Source organism: Lepus europaeus, chromosome 6 (genome assembly GCF_033115175.1).
Source record: "Lepus europaeus isolate LE1 chromosome 6, mLepTim1.pri, whole genome shotgun sequence".
NCBI classification, from domain to species: domain Eukaryota; kingdom Metazoa; phylum Chordata; class Mammalia; order Lagomorpha; family Leporidae; genus Lepus; species Lepus europaeus.
Window position 1 is genome coordinate 95681802 of NC_084832.1, and position 20791 is coordinate 95702592.

Genomic DNA, 20791 nt, shown 5'->3' on the forward strand with positions numbered 1-20791 from the left:
AATAAACAATTTCAATACTTTAACTGAAACTTCATATTTAAATATTTACATATATATCAGCAAAAAGACTACAATATAAACTTTATATATATTAGAATTTCTTACCCACCTCATTTATACAGTCCTTTTGAAGACAGCAGCAGCAATGAGAATTTACAATGACAAATACAGAGCAAAAATCTTTCTTTGTAAAATCCATTAGAAAAGACAAAATATACTTGTTATAGTTAGAAGAGAAATAGGTAAGATATAAATTAACAAAATAAATTAGCCCACAGCATAAGAAAGGCAGACAGCAAAGTCAGACTGAAGCACAGTTTCTTGTATAACAACAGCCATGCTTGTCCAACTCTTCGACATGAGTTTGCTTTGCACTGCCAACAACCTACTTATTCTTGATTTGCCCTATTAAAAAAACTACATGCTGAACAGCAGGAAAATTATTCTGCCTACTGTTCCTTCTTCTACTTCTCCAATACCAATAGATCCCTGGACAGCAAAACTGAGACTTTTCACTTATTCAAAGCTCCACCTACTTTGTCCACAAGTTCTGCCTCCTTGTCAGCAAAAGCTGTCTTGGAGACTTAACTGTATGTTTAACTGAAATTCATTTACTGAAACACTGCTTTCACTCTAAATCATGTTGAAACTACGCCTTTTTTGTTTTTAAAGGGTGAGGGGTGTTGAGATTGGGTTCAATACACAAAGTATAAACTTGGAATATATACCCACAAGGACACTAGACAAGGAATCACAATCACAATACAGTGTACTATATACTGAGTTTGTATGAACTGGACCACTCCCCTTAAACTCAACTGAAAAGTGGTGATATTAAGGCAAATTGTATTACCATTCTTGTAGCATAAGTAAGGGCTTAGAAGCTATTTGGTAGGAATACTTCTACTCTAAAAGTTTGGAAATACTACTAATTCCAACAGGCTATTTCTCAAAGCAGCTGCCACGGATCTCTTGCTCAACACAGTTCATCTCTGCTAGAGAAGTAGTCTAGAATGTCAGGTATTAGGCAAAAATGTAGCACAACTTTAACTTAAACCTATAAACAATCCTGTTTAGGAGTAAGCTTGGTTAAATCAATGAAATAGAAAGCAGGTGCCTTGTTTCCTGTTTCATAAGGTCCATCAGATAAAAAGATGTGGATAGGTTTTTAACTCTACTGGGCAAGAAATAAGCGAACCACGTTGGGATACCATATTTATTTGGACAAAGGTATCTGAAGGTATAAATACCTAGATTCTGTAAAGAGCAACATTTACAATAAATCAAATTTTTTATATATATCATATACATAACAAGTAGCAGTGTACATAGCTAAACTAATTCCTCTTTCTCTCAAATCAGTGTCTATCTCTGAATTTCTCTTCTTTTCAGTAGAAAAGAATAAAAACCTTAGTCACTCTTAGATGGTTTTTCCACACTTTTAAGTACTATTATTCTCTATTAACTCTCCAAATAGACAAATGTTAAAAACAGCTAATAAATGGTTCTGCTATGAGCATTCCTAGTATTCCTCAGCAGCCAAAAGATCCTAACCTCTCAAAATCTTTCCTTTTTATGCGTTACAATTATGACCAGAAATGTAACAAACTGCAACAAGTGTGATGTAAAAAATCCTGATTACTAACATTTCATCTCTTTAAGCTTAGATCAATTTAAGATGGGCTTCATTATTTCCAATCTCTCCATCTCAAATTTCTGTTTTACAGTGTGACTAGCTCAACAATTTGATTGCATTTAACATGTGACACATAACCACTTCCAATCACCTGAGATCATTTAACTCACATCATGTTGTTCAAAAATGGTTAGGTTTTTCACATCTGTAGGATGGTCAAAGGATGACACATTTATAAAGAACCTAAGAATCCCCTCTTGTTCAAATGAGACAATTGTGGCCCAAAGAGAGTAATGCTACATCAAAGGTAGATTCACAAAATCAACTGGTAAATATGAAGTCTAAAGTAATAGGTATCAGCCATCTACTAGATAATATTGTATTATCATCAGCACCTAGAATAAGGTAAGTATATTTATTCCAGTAGGTAATGGCCTACTCAAAGTAAAACAAATACTAGAACACAGATTACCCAGTGTCTAGTTATTTCCAGTCCATGTTTTTGTGCTTTTAATTTCTTTAATGTGGTACAAAAACCCCTTAAAATCTAACTTCTACCTACATCTCTATCCTTACCTCTTCAAAATTAATTCCAAACTGGTTACTTGTTCACTGAATACTAATAAATGTTTCCACTGACAAAAATATTCTTCCTACCCTCCAATAAGTCCAGTCAAATGGATTATTTGTACACTAAATATTTAATGCACATTTCAAGCAACAAAAATTCTTTATTTCTTTTTATTTTAGCCAATTAAGTTCCATATACCTCAAATCAAATATATAGTCCATTATGAGAAAGCAGCAATTATAAACTAACTATATGAATCTTTGAGCATTTAGCATGTAAATACTATCAAAAAATAGTTAGCATAAAAAAATTCTAACTGATAAAGAAATAAATACAAAGGTTTCCTCAACTTTCAAACTCCAATCAGCAATCAGTCTCATTTGTTTCTATAAAAAAGAAAGGGGGAGGGGTGGAAATGGCTTAATTGCAATCTGTTATATAAAACTAAAAGGAATTTTACCCTAACAGCTTTAATTCTGTTTGTCCCAGAAACAATGTTCAAACTCTGCAATCCAAAGGCTGATGGAATCAGTGACAAAGTCAAATTACACAAACAAAGTAATTAAAAATCCTCATTATTTCTAACTTGGTTGCTAAGGGGCTGGATTCAGCCAGATTCTTACTGGTATGAACCATTAATTTACAGGAATTTGAACATACCTTATGATCCTACTGAAAAACAAGCCTCTTCAAACACCCTACCAAACTGAGCTTACTCTATCAAAAGAAATTACCTTGCCTCATGAGCCCAAGGCCATTACTCTTTGCACACATGAAAGCTTATGCTGCTCCAACCTCATATGCACTATCCTTTGTGGGAAAAAAAAAAAAAAAGCTGATGCCATTGTGTGTTGTGGTTTTTTTTAATAGCAAACAAAGGTTGTGCTAAATCCATTACCACTCCGATTTGGACCTTCTCATTACCAGTGGCATAGATTTTGAAAGTAACTGGATCAAGATCACAGATGTAGCATTTTAACTATTTTTTTTCCTCTGTTAGACAAGGATTATGAACCTTTACATATGGCCCTAAACTGTAACACCAGTCTTACACTTCTGCTACTGCCCAGATCTCCTAAGTAATTTATCTTCAGATTTTTTTCCACCTTAAGGAAAAGTTCAACAAAAAATGAACAAACCAGCAGGTAAAGAAAGAAATGTTAAGATTTGTTTTAGTGTATAATGTTAAAGATTAGTGACTTTTTTTTTCTTATACTTTGTTTCATTTTCTAAGAGATTTCTTTGATAGAGTCAGAGAGAGGTGGGGAGACAGAAAGAGAGAATAAGATCTATCTACTGGTTCATTCCCCAAATGGTTGCAATGGCCAAGGCTGGGCCAGGCCAAAGCCAGAAGCCAGGAACTCCATCTGGGTCCCCAACATGGGTGTCAAGGTCTCAAGTATTTGGGTCATCTTCTGCTGCCTTCCCAGGTGCAATGGCAGGGAGCTGGATGGGAAATGGAGCAGCTGGGTGACAAACCGGCATCCACATGGGATGCTGGAGTTGCAGGCAGCGCAGCTTAACTTTCAACATAATGCAGGCTCCATTATGTTTGCATTTTACTCTTGTTTTCACAAATATTTTAATTTTATTTGAGAGAAGCAGCGGCAGTGCAGAAGGAAGTTGTAGAGAGTTGAAACAGGATGAAGAAAGGAGCTGGGAACTCAACCAGTGGGTGGCTGGGAATTAACTACTTGAGTTATCACCTCTGTCTCCAAGGGTCTGTGTTAGCAGGACGCTGGAATCCAGAGCAGAACCAGAACTTGAACCCAAGCTCTCCAATATGGAATCAGGGCACGTTAACTGGCGGCTTATCTGCATGGCCAAATGCCTGGGCTAAAGATCCTTTATTTCTGGGGCCAGCACTGTGGTATAGTGGATAAAGCCGCTGCCTGCAGTGCTAGCATCTGACCCAGCTCTCTGCTATGGCCTGGGAAAGCAGTAGAAGATGGCCCAAGTACTTGGGTCCCGGGACTCATATGGGACGCCTGGATGAAGCTCCTGGCTCCAGCCTGGCTAGTCCTGACCTGTGGCTATACGGATGAAGCTCCTGGCTCCAGCCTGGCTAGTCCTGACCTGTGGCTATACGGGGAGTGAACTAGCAGATGGAAGATATCTCTCTGTAACTCTGTCTTTCAAATAAATAAATCTTAAAACAAAAACAAAACAAAACCCAAAAAACAAAACCACTCAACAACTAAAAGGTTAAACAGTATATTAAGAAAAAGGAACAGTGGTAATAGTCTTTCTAGGTTCTTCTTCCTCTTCTTTTTTTTTAAGATTTACTTATTTATTTGAAAGGCAGGATTACCGGGGGGTGGGGGGTGGGGTGGGGGGTGGGGCAGAGGCTTGTGAGTGCGCGCGTGGGGGTGGGGGATCTTCCATCCACTGGCTCACTCCCTAAATGGCCTCAATGGCCATAGCTGGGCAGATTCAAAGCCAGGAGCCTGGAGCTTCTTTCAGACTCCCGCAAGGGTGCAGGGGACAAGGACTTGGACCATCTTCTACTGCTTTCCCAGGCCATAACAGAGAACTGGATTGGAAGTAGAGCAGCCAGGACTCGAACGGGTGCTCATATGGGATGCCAGCGCTATAGGCAGTGGCTGTACCCACTATGCAACAGTGCCAGGTTCTACTAAACTTAACATCAAAGTCTTCTTTCATTTAAGGAGATATTCTTGTCACCTAAACTTGAGATTACATTTGACAAATAAAGATATTAAGGTGATAATTTATCATTAAGAGAGGCAAAATGAGTATTTACAAATTTTTACAGCTAATTTGGTAGCTACTTACACCGAGATTCTCAAGTATACTGCAAGTACAGAAGCTAATGCATTCTAAAAGAACATAAGAACAACACCACTGTTTTTGAAGACTGATAATTAAAGAACTCTCTAGGGGAAAATTAATATGGATGAAAATAGTGTGGCTGTGTTCCAAAAAAACACTGAAATCTAAATTTCACATAATTTTCACATATCATAAAATATTATTTTGATTTTTCACCAGCTATTAAAAATGTAAAAAGCATTCTTAAGAAATGGACTATTCAAAACAACCACCCAGCTCTCTCTGTTCAGTCTGAGGAATTACAATTTGATACTCCCTAGTTTAGAGTACACAATCATGATGGTGATAAGTTATCAAACAGAATATGCAAATCATTCCATATGTAAGTTGTAAATTCTATAGTATATAGAATTTAAAGGTATATATTTAATCTCATAATCAGGTTTGATAGTCTACTAGATCTTAAGTATATGTTAATTATAATGGGCCATTTATTTTATTAATCTTAAGTGGAAAAGAGCGTAATCGTGATTCATAAAGAAAATCTCTCTAATCCATCCACTTTGTCCATCTTTCCTACAACTCTTTATTTCAGATCATTAGTCATTTCCTCAGATTACTAGAATATCCCTTTCACTAGGTTTTCAGTTTTTAAACTCCACAAATCCATTCCCTATTCTGTAGTCAGAATAATCTTTCTGAAATTTAAATCTGCTTGAATGCCTTAAAGGTGTTAGAATGGTTCCCCCAGTGCTCTATTTAAAATAAAGTCTAAGTTTTCCATTCCTACCTTGCCTCTCCTTTTTCCGATCTCCACATCTGGTAGACACATAGAATTATACATCTCATATATTACAGTATTTCAGTTCATCCGTCCTTAACAGAGAATTATACATCTCATATATTACAGTATTTCAGTTCATCCGTCCTTAACACTATTTCTCTAATCTGTCCAAACTTGATTAGGCACTACCTGTAAGTACTGTTATTAATTACCTACCACCAGAATAACTATTTACTTATCATTTCACTAAAGGCAGCGAGACAACGAGAGATCCCCAATCTGCTGGACCACTCACTTCCCAAATGCCCACAGCAGACAGAGCTGGAATACAGTAAAGCCAGGAGTTGGAAATTCAATTTGAGTCTCCCACATGGGTGGCAGGGACCCAAATATTTGAGTTATCACCTGCTACCCACCCCCGAACCCTTTATGCATTAGCATGAAGCTGGAATGGAGAATGGAGCCAGGACTCAAAAAGCCAGGCCCTCTGCTATGGGATACAAGCATCCCAACAGGCAGCTTAACCATTGTGCCAAATACCTGTCCCCCAAATAACTCTTTTTATACTATACGGTAACTATCTGATTTCTTTGTTCCTCTTCTCCTATTCAGTTCTTTAGAGACAGAGATTCTGCTTGATACAATGATTATTCAATAACTCAGATCTAGAAAAGTCTGGTACACAGAAGGGAGATGAGTATTTGTTAAATGAACCCACAAGCTGTTATGGGTGGAACTGTGTCCCCCCAAAATCTATGTTGTAGCTCTAACTCCTAGTACTTTACAATCTAACTTTATTTGGAAAAAGGATCATTGCTGAGGTTAAATTTAGTTGAGGCCTCTAAGTGGGCATTTGGCCTAGTAGTTAAGATATCCATGTTCCATATCAGAGTACTGAGTTTCAGTCTCAGATTCAACTCTCAACTATAGCTCTTGATTTCAGTTTCATGCTAATGGAGACCCTGGAAGGCAGCAGTTAATGGCTCAAGCAGTCAGGCCCCCCCCAACCCATGTGGGAAATCTGGATTGAGTTTCTGGCTCTTGGATATGTCCTGGTCCAGTCCTGGCTGTTGTGGGCATTTAGGGAGTGGACTAGTGATGGGAACTGTCTGTCTCCCAAATAAGAATGATAATAAAATAAGCTCAATGAAGTATAGGTGTGCCCTCAACTCAATAACTGGTATCCTTTTAAGAACACAAAAGACAGGGCTGGTGCTATGGCACAGCATGTAAAGCTAACGCCTGCAGTGCCAGCATCCTGTATGAGCACTAGTTCGAGTCTCTGCTGCTCCACTTCTGATCCAGCTCCCTGCTAATGCGCCAAGAAAAGCAGTAGAGATGGCCGAAGTCCTTGGGCCCCTGCACCCAACGTGGGAGACCCAGAAGAAGCTCTTGGCTTAGGATCGGCTCAGCTCCAGCCGTCGCAGCAATTTGGGGAGTGAGCCAGTGGATGGAAGACTTCTCTCTGTCTCTCTGTAACTCTGCTTTTCCAATAAATCTTAAAAAAAAAAAAAAAAAAAAAAAAAAGAGAGAGAGAGAGAGAGAGACATGGGGAACCTCATGTAAAGACAGAGACAGGAATTGAAGTGCTGTAGCCACAAACCAAGGAATTCCAAAAATTGTTAGCACCAGAAGCTAGCTAGAAAGAGGGCCAGCATTGTGGAGTAGCAGATTAAGGAGTTGCTTACCACACATCCCATATCAGAATGCAAGTTTGAGTCCTGGATACTTTGCTTCAGATGCAGCTGTCTGGTAATGTGCCTGGGTAGGCAGTGAAGATGGCTCAAGTGCTTGGGCTCTTGCCACCCACGTGGGAGACCAAGATGGAGTTCTGGCTCCAGGCTGGCCCCTACCGGCTGCTGTGGCCATTAAGGGAGTGAACCAGCAGACAGAAGATTACCACCCCCACCCCCATGTTTGTCTATCTCTCCTTCCCTGTCACTCTGCCTTTCAAATACATAAATATTTTTTAAAAAGAGGAAAGGAAGGATTCTCCCATACATGGAGTATAATCACGCCAAATGAAATCTTACTTTGGGACTTAAGTGAGACAACACATTTCTGTTTTTTTTTTTTTTTCCTTTTCTTTTCTTTTCGACAGGCAGAGTGGATAGTGAGAGAGAGAGAGAGAAAGGTCTTCCTTTTTCCCGTTGGTTCACCCTCCAATAGCCGCTGCGGCCGGTGCATCTTGCTGATCCAAAGCCAGGAGCCAGGTGCTTCTCCTGGTCTCCCATGCGGGTGCAGGGCCCAAGCACTTGGGCCATCCTCCACTGCCTTCCCGGGCCAAGGCAGAGAGCTGGCCTGGAAAAGGGGCAACTGGGAAGGGAAACTCTCTTTAGGCAAAGTAATAACAGAAACATAATTTACTTATACATCTTTGCTTATTTTTCTTAAAAACAGACTTAAAATTTTATTGGTTATTTCACTGAACAAGTTTAGAAATGTGTATTCACCTTTTTTCACATAGGTGGACTTTATAATTCAGATTCTGACACATCAAAAGATAATGTCTTTTTTCTCAATAGAAACTTCTTTCAGAAGCCAATCATTTCATGTTTCACCATTTTGGTTTTCCCAGCTTTATCCCCAAATCTCTGCTAATATGAGAACCAGCCATTTTTCTTAATTATTCTCATAAAGCATACACCAGCTCTTGCCAAAGTTTTAATTTTTAAACAATATTTCAAAATTCAATCACAAATATATTTAGAAGTTATTATTTTAGAGCTTAACATTAAATACATGTTCTGCAATGCAAGGTTGATACAGTATCTGAAAATCATTGAATGTAATATGCAATATCAATAGAATAAAAAAAACTATACATAGATCAAATCTCAATAGATGCAGAAACAGCTTTTGATAATAACCCAGATCCTTTCATGACTCAAATATTCAACAAGCTAAGCACGGAAAAGAATTTCCTCACCATAATAAAGGGTATCTATGAAATACTCCCCAAAGACTAGATGCTTTCTCTTCTGAGATCAAGAAAAAAGATAATAAAGATGCCTACTTTTATTACTTCTATTTAACATTGTGCTGAAAGTTCAAGGCAGAGCAACTAGGCAAAAAAAGAGAAGAAAAAGAAAAAACAGGAATCTTCACTGATGATGAAAAAGTAAAATGATCTCTACTTGCAAATGACATGATCTTGTTTACAGAAAAATTCATAAAGACTCACTAAAAATGATTAGACTTGATTAATGTCTAAAATCCTGTACTATCTTCTTTTTTAAAAAAAGATTTATTTATTTGAAAGGCAGAGTTAGAGACAGAGACAGAGACAGAGAGAGAGAGAGACAGAGAGAAAGAGAGACAGAGAGAGAGACTGAAATCTTCCATCCGCTTGTTCACTCATCAAATGGCTGCAACAAACGGAGGTGGGCCCATCCGAAGCCAGGAGCCTCTTCTGGGTCTCCCAGTGGATGCAGGATTCTAAGGACTTGGGCCATCTTTTCACTGCCTTCCCAGGCCATAGCAGAGAGCTGGATCAGAAGTAGAACAGCCGGGACTCGAACTGGCACCCGTATGGGATGCTGGTACTGCAGGCAGTGGTTTTACCTGCTATGCCAACACAGACTTCAAAACCTGTACTATTTCTAATGGTCAAACAAAAACTGAAATTAAGAAAACAATTCCATAAAATACATTACACAGGGTAAAATTTAACAAAAAAGTACAAAATTTACACTCTGAAAGCTACAATGTGGGTGAAGTATATTGAGGATCCCTATACTAAACTTTATATAGGTGTACAATTAATAGCTATCAGGATTCCAGCTGATATCTCTGTAGAAACTGACAAGCTGAATTCTAAGCTGAAACAATCTTGAAGAAAAATAAAAGTTCAAGGACCCACACTTGCTGATCAAAAAGTATTATAAAACAATGGTAATCAAGCCATATTAAATCAGTGGAACAAAACTGAGATTCCAGAAATAAACCCTTATATCTGTGGTCAAATAATTTTCAGCAGGGATGCCACACCTCCAAAAGTGGAAAAGTTGTCTTTTCACAAATGGTGCTCGGACAGGCATAAGAAAGAGAATAAAGTTGGACCCTCACACTGTAAACAAAATTAACTAAAAATGAACTAAAGATTGAATTGTAATACTAAAATTCTCAATTTAAAACAGAAATAAATCTTTATGAATTCAGATATGGAGATAGATCCTTAAATATGACAACCAAAGCAGAAGCAAAGATAATTTCATCAAAATTATAACCTGCATGTTTTGGCAGACATTAAGAAAACGACACTATTGGGACTGGTGTTGTGGCATAGTAGGTTAAGCTTCTGTCTATGGCGCTAGCATCCCCTATTGCCACTGGTTGAAGTTTTGGTTGCTCCACTTCCAATCCAGCTCCCTGCTTATGGCCTGGGAAAGCAGCAGGGGATGGCCCAAGTGCTTGGGCTCCTGCACCCACATGGGAGATCCAGATGGAGTTCCTAGCTCAAGGCTTTGGATCAGCCCAGCTTTGGCTTTTGAGGCCTCTTGGGGAGTGAACCATGGAATGGAAGATCTCAGTCTCTGTCTCTGTAACTCTGCCTTTCAAATAATATAAATACATCTTTTTTTTTTTTTTAAATGATACTTTTAAGAAAGACAAACCATAGAATGGAAGAAAATAACTGAAAAATGATCTTGTAGAACTCTTAAGTAATAAAAATACAAATAATGGGGGGGGGGGGGCTGCCGCTGTGGCATAGTGGGTAAAACTGCTGCCTACAGTGCAGGCATCCCATATGGGTGCTGGTTCATGTCCCAGCAGCTCCACTTCCAATCTAACTCTCTGCTATGGCCTGGGATAGCAGTGAAGGATAGCCCAAGTCCTTGGGCCCCTGTGGGAGAACTGGAAGAAGCTCCAGGCTCCTGGCTTTGGATTGGCCCAGCTCTGGCCTTTGTGGATATTTGGGGCATGAACCAGCAGATGGAAGATCTTTCTCTCCGCCTCTCTGTAACTCTGCTTTTCAAATAAATAAATAAATATTTTAAAAAGACAAATAATAAGCCAATTTAAAAGCAAGCAAAGCATCTCTTGGAAAGGCCTTTTTCCAAAGAAAGGGAACATAAACAGTCAATAAACATATGAAAAAGACAGCTAATATCATTAGCAATCAGAGAAATGGAAATCCAAACCACAGTAAGACATCATTTCAAATCTGGTAGGATGGTGTAGGCAAGGATCCAGAGAGAACAGAACTCTTTTATACTGAAGATGGGAATGTAAAATGATGCAGGCACTTGGAAAACAAACTGGTAGTTCCTCAAATGGCAAAACACAGCACACAACACAGCAATTTCACTCGTAGGTACAGGAGGGGACTTCAAAAAAATTCATGGGAAATGCACATATCCTCAAATTTCATTTTTTCATGAATATTTTGAAGCCCCTATCCTTGCAAGAATCTGTAAACAGACATTCAACTTTTATACCTTAATATTCACAGCAGCTCTATTCACAATAGCCAAAAGGTAGAAACACTTCTAATGGATGAATAGCTAAACTGATTGTGGTGTGTCCCTACAATGGAACACTACTCAGTCTTGAAAAGGAATTTAGTACAGATACTTTCTATACCATGGATGAACCTTTTAAACATTGTGATAAATGAAAGAAGCAAGTTACAAAAAGACCACACACTGGGTCGCTACTGTGGTACAGCAGGTTGGGCCGCAGCCCATGACACTGGCATCTCATATGGGTGACAATTCCAAATCTGGCTGCTCACTGCTGATCTAGCTCCCTACTCATGTGCCTGGGAAAGCAGTAGATGATGGTTGAAGTGTTTGGGCCCCTGCAACACACGTGGGAGACAACAGATGGAACTCCTGGCCCAGCCCTGGCCATTGTGGCCATTTGGGGAGTAGGTCAGTAGACAGAGGATCTCTCTGTCTCTCTCTCTCTGCTTTTCAAATAAATAAAATAAATCTTAAAAAAAAATCCCACATACTATATGATTTCTTTTATATGAAATGTCCAGAATAGGGAAAACTACAGAGACAGAAATAGGTTGGGGTGTGCTGTGGCGCAGGTTAACCCTCCACTTGTGGTGCTGGCATCCCATATGGGTGCCAGTTCTAGATCCGGTTGCTCCCCTTCCAATTCAGCTCTCTGCTGAGGCTTGGGAAAGCAGTGGAGGATGGCCCAAGTGCTTGGGTAACTGTGCCCACATGGGAGACCCGAAGAAGTTCCTGACTCCTGGCTTCAGATGGGCCCAACCTCTGGCGGTTGCAGCCATTTGGGAAGTGAAGCAGTGGATGTATGACCTTTCTCTGTCTCTCCCTCTCACTGTCTGTCACTCTACCTCTCAAATAAATAAATTCTTTAAAAAAAAAGTAAATAAATAGATTAGTGGTTGGTTATGGCTGGGTTGTGGGTAGAGATGGGAAGAATGTAGGATTAAGGAAGTGACAGCTAAAAGGCATAATTTTTTTAAAAAAAATTTACTTATTTATTTGAAAGAGTTATAGAATGAGAGTGAGAGAGCAAGAGTGAGAGAGGGAGAGGGACAGGGAGGCAGAGGGAGAGACAGGGGTCTTCTATCTGCTGGTTCATTCCCAAATGGCCACGATGTCTGGATATGGGCCAGGCCAAGGCCAGGCGCTTTTTCTAGGATGCAGTGTCCCAGGGACTTGGGCCATCTCCTGCTGCTTTTTCAGCTGCATTAGCAGGGAGCTGGATCAGAAGCAGAGCAGCTGGAATGCTGGAGCCCCAGGCAGTGGTTTTACCTGCTATGCCATAGCACTGACCCCAGTACAGAATTTCTTTTTCATTAAAACTGACTGCGGTGACAACTGCAACTACCTGTGAATATATTGAAATCATGGAATGGTACATTTTAAATTGATGAATTAGATGGCATATAAAATATTTCAAGGTGTTAAAACACATTTTTTATTACACACATATAATAAAAAATTATTCAAGACTAACTTGGAGCATTATGCTATACAGATTTAATCAATCAGGAACCAAATCCTCAAAGGCCCTCTAAGATTTAATAAAAATATTAAACACAAAACATTAGAGTAATAAATTTATCAAAGAAAATTCATCCAAAGAAAGCAAGATTTTAAGGACTATGAAAGCGCATGAGTTGACAAAGTAGTCATATCTGTTTCAATATCTATACATTCACTTGTACATGGAATAATTTATCATATATTTACTAGTTCATTAAAAAGCTAAGGTTAGCAGCCAGAGCTGTGCAGTAGCAGGTTAAGCTGCTGTCGATAGCACCAGCATCCCATATGGGCAGTGGTTTGAATCCTGGCTGCTCCACTTCCGATCCAGCTCCCTGCTAATGGCCTGGAAAAGCAGCGGAAGATGGCCCAAGTATGAGAGTCCCTGCAATCATGTGGGAGACTTAGATGAAACTCCTGGCTCCTGGTTTAAGCCAGGCCTACCCCTGGCTGTTGCAGCCATTTGGGGTGTGAACCAGAGGATAAAGACTTCTGCCTCTCTCCCTCACTCTGTAATTCTGCCTTTCAAATAAATAAATCTTTTAAAAAAAAAAGCTAAAGTTAAAAAAAATGCTAAAAATACACCCCAATAGATTTTGGGACTTTCGGCCGGCGCCGCGGCTCACTAGGCTAATCCTCCGCCTTGCGGCGCCGGCACACCGGGTTCTAGTCCTGGTCGGGGCACCGATCCTGTCCCGGTTGCCCCTCTTCCAGGCCAGCTCTCTGCTGTGGCTAGGGAGTGCAGTGGAGGATGGCCCAAGTCCTTGGGCCCTGCACCCCATGGGAGACCAGGAGAAGCACCTGGCTCCTGCCATCGGATCAGCGCGGTGCGCCGGCCGCAGCGCGCTACCGCGGCGGCCATTGGAGGGTGAACCAACGGCAAAAGGAAGACCTTTCTCTCTGTCTCTCTCTCACTGTCCACTCTGCCTGTCAAAAAAAAAAAAAAAAAAAATTAATAAAAAAAAAAAGATTTTGGGACTTTCATGCAAACAATGTATCTGAGCTTCATTAAATGTCAAAAAGCTATTTATTGCTACTATCCTCCTGATTTTTTTATGGCAACAACCCTTAGTCAAGCCATTTGGAAGTATCAAGTATATATTGAGATAGAAAACATTTCAGAGATCACCTAGTTACATGTTAAATACAGTAAAAACATTTTTAAACCATTTCAAATGCATTTTCTTATATAGTTTCAATGCATTTGCTCTTTCAACAACTTTATTAAGCCAAGAAGTTAAGGCTACAGTATTCATATGAGGAAATCAAGGTGAGAAATGATTTACTTGAAGTTATATAATAGAAATACCTTTAGTTATTTAGTAACATCACTTATACAGTCTACCTATAAATCTTCTTTGATCCATACTAATTTTAGGTATGTTTTCCTCAGCTTCGAATCTATTAGCTTATATTTCTGCCTTCATGACTTGGTTATTTATTTTAATAATAATAATCATACATTTCAGTTAAAAAGTAACAGTAACTGAATTCAATGTACCACAACAATTAAGCTAGTTCAATTTCTCAATTTTTATTTCCCATCTAATCTAGACAGGAATTTCATTATAATTTTAAGTTGTTAGCTTTTTTCATACATGTTTATTTCCCATCTAATCTAGACGGGAACTTCATTATAATTTTAAGTTGTTAGCTTTTTTCATACATGTTAACATAAGCTTTATGACTTGTTTTTTTTTTACCTGATGTATTCTCAGTTCATAGCATAATGCTTAGTACAATTTATAACTAGTATATATTCACAAAGGTGAAATCAAGTGAAAAGAAGAAGTGAAAAATTGAATGTATCAAATAAAGTTAATTTTTCACCTATGATGCCTAACTTATCAGTATAAAGTTACCGTATTCTACTCTTCAAACTCTAGTACACAGAACTGAGAATATCAAAAACTAAGGACAAACAAGGCAAACTATGGTATTATTGCTGTCATAAAAAGTGTTAAGAATTTGCTCTTTTTTATGGGGCTGATGTTGTGGCATGGTGGGTTAAGCCGCCGCCTGCAATGCTGGCATTCCAAATGGGCACTGGTTCAAGTCCCGGCTGCTCTGCTTCTGATCCAGCTCTCTGCTAATGCACCTGGGAAAGTAGTAGCAGACGGCCCAAGTCTTTGGGCACCCGCACCCATGTAGGAAATCCAGATGGAGGTCCAGGGCCCTGGCTTCAATCTGGCCCAGCCCCAGCTGTTGCAGCCGTTTGGAGAGTGAATCAGTGGATGAAGATGTCTCCCTCTCTCTGTAACTCTGCCTTTCAAATAAATAAATAAATAAATCTTTAATTTTTTTCTTTCTTTTACTTATAGATACAAGTAAAAACAATGGATTTGCTTTTATATAACAGTGCTTATCAATACTTAAAAGGCATTCTGGAAGCTTGGTTTTGCTTCTCAAATCCTACTATTTTCTGAGCTATTTAAAATTCCATAAGTGTTATGGAACAAGTGTTAGGCTAGTGGTTTGGCCAAAATGCAAGATGTGGATTGAGTTCTTGGCTTCTAGCTTGCATGTGGGCATTTGAGAAATGAGCTCTGTGCTCTCATTCTGTGTGTGTGTGTGCGCGTGTGTATGACATAAACTATAGTTGTTAGACAAAGCCTTTTATCATCTTCTTCAAAAAGTCATCTTTCTTTCTTTTCTTTTTCTTTTTTACAGGCAGAGTAAGACAGTGAGAGAGAGAGAGAGAGAGAGAGAGCCAGAGAGAAAGGTCTTTCTTCCGTTGGTTTAGTCTTAACTCATATTTCACAGAAAATAACCAGAGCCACGTACCATGCTAAGCAATCTCTAAGTGAGAAAGGATATCACTCTTAGATCAAAATAAAATTAACTGCCTTGCTTAAGATAATGTAACAACAACCAGAGCAAGGATATGAATCCGAGCATTTGTCCCCCAAACCCATCTAAAACCTTATCTCAAGAAAAACACCTTCCTTCTTAAGGCTTGCAATTACACCATATTCCAGATACCTATGAATCATGGATATTACTCTATCAATTATCTACCCCATCTCTACTACTGTAATTTCTTTCTTTCTTTCTTTCTTTCTTTCTTTCTTTCTTTCTTTCTTTCTTTCTTTCTTTCTTTCTTTCTTTCTTTCTTTCTTTTTTTTTTTTTTGACAGGCAGAGTGGATAGTGAGAGAGAGAGACAAAGAGAAAGGCCTTCCTTTTTGCCGTTGGTTTACCCTCCAATGGCCACTGCGGCCGGCGCATCTCGCTGATCAGGAGCCAGGTGCTTCTGGTCTCCCATGTGGGTGCAGGGCCCAAGGACTTGGGCTATCCTCCACTGCCTTCCCGGGCCATAGCAGAGAGCTGGCCTGGAAGAGGGGCAACTGGGATAGAATCCGGCGCCTCAACCGTGACTAGAACCTTGTGTGCTGGCGCCGCAAGGCGGAGGATTAGCCTGTTAAGCCACAGCACCGGCCTACTACTGTAATTTCAACCTCTTTCTGTCTTTTGCTCCTTCCAAAAGCTTATATATGAGGTTGCGCTCTTCTTTAAAAACAAAGTAATTTCCCCCAAATCATCAAGAGTTGTAAGTTCATTTTTTAATGTGTTTTAAAGATTTATTTATTTAAAAGGCAGAGTGATGGAGAAGGGGTGGGAGAAGGAGAGAGAGAGAGAAAGAGAGATCTGACAAATGCCTATAACATCCAGGACTGGGTAGGCCATAGCCAGTAGCCAGGAACTCCATCCAGGTCTCCTACATGAGTGGCAGAACTCAAGTTCTTGAGCCATCATTTGCTGTTTCCTAGGTGCTAGAAGAGGAAGCTGCATCAGAAGCGGTGGCAAGACTTGATTCTAGGCACTCTGGGCATACTAAGCAGCAGCATAATCTGCTGTGCCATAACACCTGCCCCCAATTTTTTTGTTTGTTTGCTTATTTGTTTGTTTCAAAGGTAGAGAAACGGAAAAGGACAGTCAGAGAGAGAGGGCTCCCATGCACTGGCCCATCCCCCAAATGCCCACAATAGCCTGGACAAAGGAGCATGGAATACAATCCAGGCTTCCTACATAGGTGGCAGGACCCCAACTGCTTGAGTCATCACTTGTGCCTCCTAGAGTTCACATAACAGGAAGCTGGATGAACTCAGGTACTCCAACATGGATACATATGACTCAATCAGTATTAAACGCCTGTGATTCTTCTCACTTTTTGACATTCCTGTAACAGCTGTTTTTGTGAAACCTTCCCTCATCCATAGTGAATTACTGTGCCTCTACTATTCTTGTGATTATCTTTATTAAAGTATTTACTATTTGAGTTCTAGTGACTCCATTTACAATCCAGTTCCCTACTAATGTGACTGGGAAAACAGTGGAAGATGGCCCAAGTACTTGGACCCTGCTACCACATGGGAGACATACATGGAATTCCAGGTTCCTGGCTTCAGCCTAGAGAGAGTGAACCAGTGGATGGAAGATATCTTTCTCTGTTTCTCCCTCAATCTGCCTGTTAAATAAATAAATAATTTTTTTTTTGTCTTTGCTTTGATTCAGGCAAACCAGTATCATGTAACTTCTTTATACCAGAAAGACAGAGAAAAGTTCAACCCCTTTAAGTGAAATAAATAAACAAGTTCATAATGTAAACTACTCTGTAAATAACGTAAGATCTGAAGTAATAAAGATACAAAATCAGTTGTGGCAGTGGAAATGAAGAAAACTTGCATCTAAGAGGTATTTGGAAAAAGAACATGATAAAACAGTAGAGAATTAAAAACCAAGGAATCAACTATACCTCTTGAATAAAGGAGGAAATCATCCAGTAAAAAAAATGTAAATTAGTATTGTATAAATTACTGTTGAAAAAATAGGGAATAATAAGATACCTGAACTGGAAACAAAGATTTAGAACTCTGAGAGATAAGGCACATAGGCTTTCTAAGATATAACTGTGGAATAATGATTATAGTGCTTATTAGAATTATCTGTAGGATTAATAAAGTACATTTTTCCTGTTCCCTTCTAGCTCAAGTTGAGAATCAGTGCTTCGTGGCTTAGAATAACCTGGGGTCAGATGGGATAGGTGAATAAAGAAAACAGGTTGATAAATACAACAGAGAAGCTTTGGACCAGAGACTTGACTTAAACAATAATAAATGATAAAACAGCCTCCATTTATTATACCAGGAGTAACTTAAAAGTAATGCTGCCTTCAATGCAAATAAGAACTATTGTGTTTTACTGGATATGAAGACTATATTGGTTCTTACCATTCACACTGAATTAAACTAACTGTCCAATGTTTCATATCCATCACACAGAATTACATACCAAAGGAAAAATAAGAGAATATTCATAACAATTACAATCAAATTATAATTAATCTTTGATTACAAAATTTCTTCTAAGCCTTTGTCATGATGTAAAATTAACTTGGTCTGGGACCGGTATTGTGGTGCAGTGGGTTGAGCAGCCACCTAATGATGGCATCTGATATGGTTCTTGGTGCAGCTGTTCTACTTCTAGTCAAGCTCCCTGATAATGGCCTGGGAAAAGCAGTGGAATATGGCCCAAACGCTTGGGCCCCTGCTACCCATGTGGGAGACCTGGATGAAGCTCCTGGTTCCTGACTTCAGCCTGGCCCTTTTGACCATTTGGGGAGTAAACTAACCGATGGAAGATCTCTCTCTCTCTGTCTCTTCTCTTTTTTCGGTAGTTCTGACTTTCAAAAAAAATTTAATTTGGTCTACCTAGAGCCAAATGTCACCCATTAGTTTTCAAAATTATGTCAAATTTCCATTCTGATCAGCTATAAAAGCCTAAATGAGTAATTTGCTTTTTTAAAAATTTATTTAGGGGCCGGTGCTGTGGTATAGAGGGTAAAGCTGCCACCTGCTGTGCCAGCAACCCATATGGGTGCAGGTTTGAGTCTCAACTGCTCCACTTCTGATCAGGCTCTCTGCTATGGCCTGGGAAAGCAGTGGAAGATAGCCCAAGTCCTTGGGTCCTTGCACCTGTGTGGGAGATCTGGAAGAAGCTCCTGGCTCCTGGCTTTGGATGGCTCAGCTCCAGCCATTGCTGCCATTTGGCGAGTGAACCAGGATGGTAGACCTATCTCTCTCTCTCTGCCTCTTGTAACTCTGCCTTTCAAATGAAATAAATAAATATTTTTTTAAAAATTTATTTTTTGAAAGGCAGAGTGACAAATTAAAAAGAAAATACAGAAACAGAGAGATATCTTTCATCCACCTGTTGACTCTTCAAATGCCCACAACAGCTGGGCCCGGACCAGGCCAAAGCCAGGAGCCTGGAACTTCATTTGGGTCTCCCACCTGGGTGGCAGAGACCCTAGCCCTTGGGCCATCTTCTGCTCCCTTCCCAGGCACATCAGCAGGAAGTCAGATTGGAAGTGGAGCAGCCAGGACTCAAACCAGCACTGTGATATGGGATTTGAGAATTCCAGGCAGTGGCTTAACCTGCTGTGCCACAACTCCTGCCCCTAAATAAGCAATTTAAAACCAGACTTTCTAATATGTCAAAATTCAATTAAATCACATCATTAAAAACAGGTTTGGTTGTGGGTAGTTAACCTAGCAATTAAAACACTCATGTTATACACTGGAATACCTGTGTTTGAGTCCCAGCTGGGGCTTGTGATTCTAGCTTCCTGTCAACACAGATCCCTGAGTGAAAGGAGCTGATGGCTGAAACAGCTTGGTTCTTGCCAGTCACGTGGGAGACCTAGACTTTATTACTTGGTTTGCATTCCCAGTTTCTGGCTTTTCAGTCTAGCCTAGCCCTGGCCATTACAGTTGTTTGGGGTGTGAACTAGTGAATGGGAGCTCTGCCTCAATCTCTCAAATAAATTTTTAAACAAAATATTAATGAGGGCCAGCACTGTGGCACAGCAGGTTTAACCTCATTCTGCAGTGCTGGCATCCCACATGGGTGTTGGTTCAAGTCGTGGCTGCTCCATTTGCAATCCAGCTCCTGCTAATGGCCTGGGAATGCAGCAGAGGTCGGCCCAAGTGTCTGGGCCACTGCCACCCATGTAGGAGATCGGATCGGTCTGGCCCAGCCTTGGCTGTCGCCGTCATCATCTAGGGAGTGAACCAGTGGATAGAAGATCTCTAACTCTGCCTTTCAAATAAACAAAATAAATCATATATATTATATATGAGGTATATTTAATAAAAGTGTAAATGAATACAGGAAGGTCCAAGAGAAACCAAGGGTTCTCTGCTCTCATATAACACATACCTTAACCCCTCCCTGCACCCCAACACTCTCTTCAGTATGCTTTCTACTGTCGTCCTCTTTTGCATGATCTATGTTATCCAGCTGGAGATTTTTTGTTAGATCTCACCCAGGGTCAACAATAGTTAGAAGACTTACACTGGTCACTCGACGGTAGATCTGTGCAGCATTTTGGCACTCAGAGTACGGATATTCAGATGTAGCCATCTCAAGCATGCACATTCCAAAAGCATACACATCAACGGATTCATCATATTTCTCCTCATACATCTCAGGGGCCATGAACTCGGGGGTACCTTAAATTAAAAGAACGATTCAGACTCAATGTGAGCAGAAGCTGGCAGATGTCACTCACTGAGGGGTGGGGAGAAGCAGAGGTTGACCTGTAGAGAGCAGAAATTGGAGGGGCAAAAAAGGGAAAGAATGAAAGAACAAAAGAAATTAAGAAATACGGGAAGAAGGAGGGGAAAAAATTCTGTTTTCCATCAAATATCTTCAAGAAGATCTTCCACTGTAAGGTCTTCACAAGAAACTGGAACAGGGTCAACTGTCTATTTATTTACTGTTTAAAATAGATTCTTGTCATACAATATGTCAAAGTTATATAACTCACACTGAAAGAAAAGACAACCACCTAGCAAGGAATAAAGCAAATGTAAGACACAATGACGGGTTTAAAAAGACCAAAATACTTGTCTGCCCCCTACTGAATGGTAGCTGTAAGGTTGGCATTTTCAATTAGTCCCTTGCCATTAAGACTCTATCCGATTAGTGTCATTCTGTAAGTGGGCCTTGCAACGAAACCCCAATATTTACTAAG

General features: G+C 39.8%; 1 protein-coding gene across 8 annotated transcripts in view; it reads right to left on the reverse strand.

The window, feature by feature from the left end:
- The window catches only part of WNK1 (WNK lysine deficient protein kinase 1), a 161613-nt gene that overhangs the window by 59908 nt on the left and 80914 nt on the right, over nucleotides 1-20791 (reverse strand). For all 8 annotated transcript variants that reach the window (XM_062194619.1, XM_062194613.1, XM_062194614.1 and 5 more), the window contains exon 4: nucleotides 20110-20267. In XM_062194619.1, coding sequence (XP_062050603.1) covers nucleotides 20110-20267 — 158 coding nt within the window. The remainder of the gene's footprint in view (nucleotides 1-20109; nucleotides 20268-20791) is intronic.